At 27.3% G+C, this 2,968-nt stretch overlaps 1 protein-coding gene across 10 annotated transcripts in view; it reads left to right on the top strand.

Annotated features, from left to right (window-relative positions):
* The window catches only part of LOC102677315 (steroid hormone receptor ERR1), a 14,302-nt gene that overhangs the window by 2,901 nt on the left and 8,433 nt on the right, over positions 1-2,968 (top strand). For 3 of the 10 annotated variants that reach the window (XM_006608007.2, XM_006608004.2, XM_031510796.1), the window contains exon 1: positions 1,423-1,472. The exons of 2 other annotated variants lie outside the window; for them this stretch is intronic. In XM_006608007.2, coding sequence (XP_006608070.1) covers positions 1,449-1,472 — 24 coding nt within the window. In that variant the 5' untranslated portion in view covers positions 1,423-1,448. Of the gene's footprint in view, positions 1-1,209; positions 1,473-2,968 lie in introns of those variants that run through there. 5 more of the 10 variants (XM_006608006.2, XM_031510797.1, XM_006608003.2 and 2 more) reach the window with 3 other exon arrangements.

Raw genomic sequence — 2,968 nt, 5'->3', positions numbered from 1 at the left:
CAGTGCTACTGTTGCTGCTGCGACACCATCGCTACCATCGTCACCACTGTCTCAGCCGCCGCCAGTGCTTTCAGTATAGCTACAGCCACCGCCCCCGCCTCCCACCTTCCTCTTCCACCTCTCTCTTCTCTCTTATTCTCACCCTTCCATCGCGATATATATGTTGCACGCATTACGCCAGTAACGTATCAACTTAGGTCCTGTATAGGTCCTGCTTCAACTATGGGGGTAAAGGGAGAGTTTTGGAGCTCGATCGATCTACCTGCTAGTCTGAAAATTCAATTGGCTGGTATATGGACGCAATGCTATTTTATACGTTATTTCTTTGTTCACGTATTTTTTTCCTGTATTCACGTATTTATTCTGTGTAAAAAAAACATTCATATCATAAAATTTATTTTCTTCTACTTCGTAGAATCATTTATTCAATTAACATCTTTTCCTGTTTCTTCATCGTGTTTAGAATACTGAAGTAAAAAGAGGTTCAGTTTATAGAAAGACCTGCTTCAAAATAGCTTCACGGCCAAGAGTTAATGACCGATTGGTCATGACCATGATAATGTTCACGGTAATTTTATCAATTTCGTTTATATTTATACAACGTGGTAACTGTTGTGCTTTAAATTGAAGTTGATGATTTTATTATCGATAAATACAGCCCGATCTAATTCTTTGCAAATGCAAATACTCTGTTGTAAGATGTCTTGAAGATATTAATGTTTCTGGAAAATTTATTTATATTCTATACATACATATAATATATGTTTATAATATTAATATTAATATTATATAAAATATAATATATGTTTTTAATCTTATTATTTGTTTATATTTAATTGGAATAGAAATTATTTTTAGAATTTTTTTATAATAATAAGTCAGAGAAATTTATTAACAACATTTATATTCAATATAACAATAAATATATAATATTATAAATATTTAAAATAATAATTTTATTAACAATATATATGTAATAATAATAAATCATTATATAAATGTTGAAATTTTATCTATTCATGAGAAATTGTTTTGTACAAGATAGAGAATAGATCATATAAATTATAATCATAAAAAATTGAATATCTGTTGATCAATTAGATAAGATATTTGACATATTTTGTCTGAAAATTCGGTTATTCCTTAAGCGATAAGGTAATTAGCATAAGAAATATATATTTTGCGGATTTGCGGCGCCTGGTATTAGGATCGGCCATCTCCGTGTATTACCGTATCCTCAGAATTGCCGTCAGTCGCGTACGGCTCGTCGCGCCGTCAACGTCGTGGTAGGGGGATAGTGTATACATACTCATGTGTGTGCTTTATTCGTAGTCTTCATGAGTGTTCCAATTATTGACATTGTGGTCTTTTTCGCTTTTCATCTGGGAAAAGTATAGCAGGAAAATAAGAATACAGTGTTCTTATATCATTTGACAAAAGAGACGATCATGGATTCATGGATGTACGATGTGGTAGGTGTTGTCGATACATAACCTCTTTCTTCTTTTCCATCTCGTGGCTTTGTTTACGTTGCTGCGCGCGCGTTCTTTGCTATTTTCCGTTAATCCGTTGATCGAATATCGAGTAAAGTTTTGATTATTTCGAAATGAAAATATTTAACGTTCGTTTCGAAGAATAATCAAATAAAAAAATTTGTTTTATAACAGATCATGTGTTGATCATTATAATATGATTAAATCTGGAGTTCGTGAAAAAATTAGCTTAGTAATCTTAAAAAATTTTTATTTTTTTTTCTTTATTAATATGCAACAAATTCAATGATTTTTCTTACATAGATCAGTTAGTTAATTACATCTCTGTTGTTCGAACTTGCTTGTTTTTCAATGCAATAAGAATACATATGTATTATCTTTGTCGCGTACATACCGTCAGTCAGCTTTAGCGACAACAGACTCGGTTATTACGTTACGACGTGTCTGTTAGGTAATCTATCCTGTAACTTACTGATCATTTTTCCACGTCTGTCGGTTTTTAACGTTACCGTTGATTCATGATTATATTCTTCGATTTTGTAATTTTTATTTTTGCTAATTGATAAGTTGATCGATTGATTTGAATTAAATTTTACGTTTAACGTATACGTAAAATATGTAAATATTTGAATAAATATGATAAATTTAAGATACTAAATAGATAATGAATTTAAAATTCTATATTGAATATAAGTTAAAATATTTTACATCATTTGTATATATATATGTACATACAAACATTGTTATGAAAAAGTTGTTTATTTTGATGACTGTGAAACAACTAAATCGAACGACCTTAAGTTAGAAACTTTTATCAATACTTTTTCATCTACGTTTTTTTTCTTGTTTGTTCCTAAAAATTTCTTTTAATTTTTGTTTTTTATTTGCAATTTTGTTAAAAGATATATTTTATTGATAATGATCGATAAAATTTGAAGAAAATATATTAATTATAAAATTAATATCTTCTTTTGGAAAAAAATATAGGTAATATAGATAATATTTCGTAAAAAAATATAGATAATGTCGTTTGATTATTATATGAAATATTTGAAAGTATATATATACAAATAATTATTTTGTTAAAAACAGTTATTTATTTTGAAATCATTTTAATTGTTTTGCGATAATTGATTTTTGTATGCTCCGATATACATAAATGATTTTTGACAATAAAAAAAATGTAATAATTTTACATCAATCTATTCAGAAATTCTAAATCATATGGAAATTTTCCAAATTTTTCAAAGTTAATTTTAATCAAAATGAAGGAAATTTATGTTCATTCAAAAATGATATATTTTATTAATCATTAAATATGAGTGTATTTATCAATAATACATATTTTTTTTAGAATTTTTATTAAAAACAAATATTTCATGTATAAAGTTTTCCAAAAAGAATGTATCATTTATATAAAATCATCTTTTTTTTCCTCCTGTATTTAATTATTTTTATATACAAAAGCTATGATA

The sequence above is a fragment of the Apis dorsata genome, unplaced genomic scaffold (assembly GCF_000469605.1).
Source record: "Apis dorsata unplaced genomic scaffold, Apis dorsata 1.3 scaffold_28, whole genome shotgun sequence".
In the NCBI taxonomy this organism is placed as follows: Eukaryota; Metazoa; Arthropoda; class Insecta; order Hymenoptera; family Apidae; genus Apis; species Apis dorsata.
This window is presented reverse-complemented; position numbering and strand designations above follow the sequence as displayed.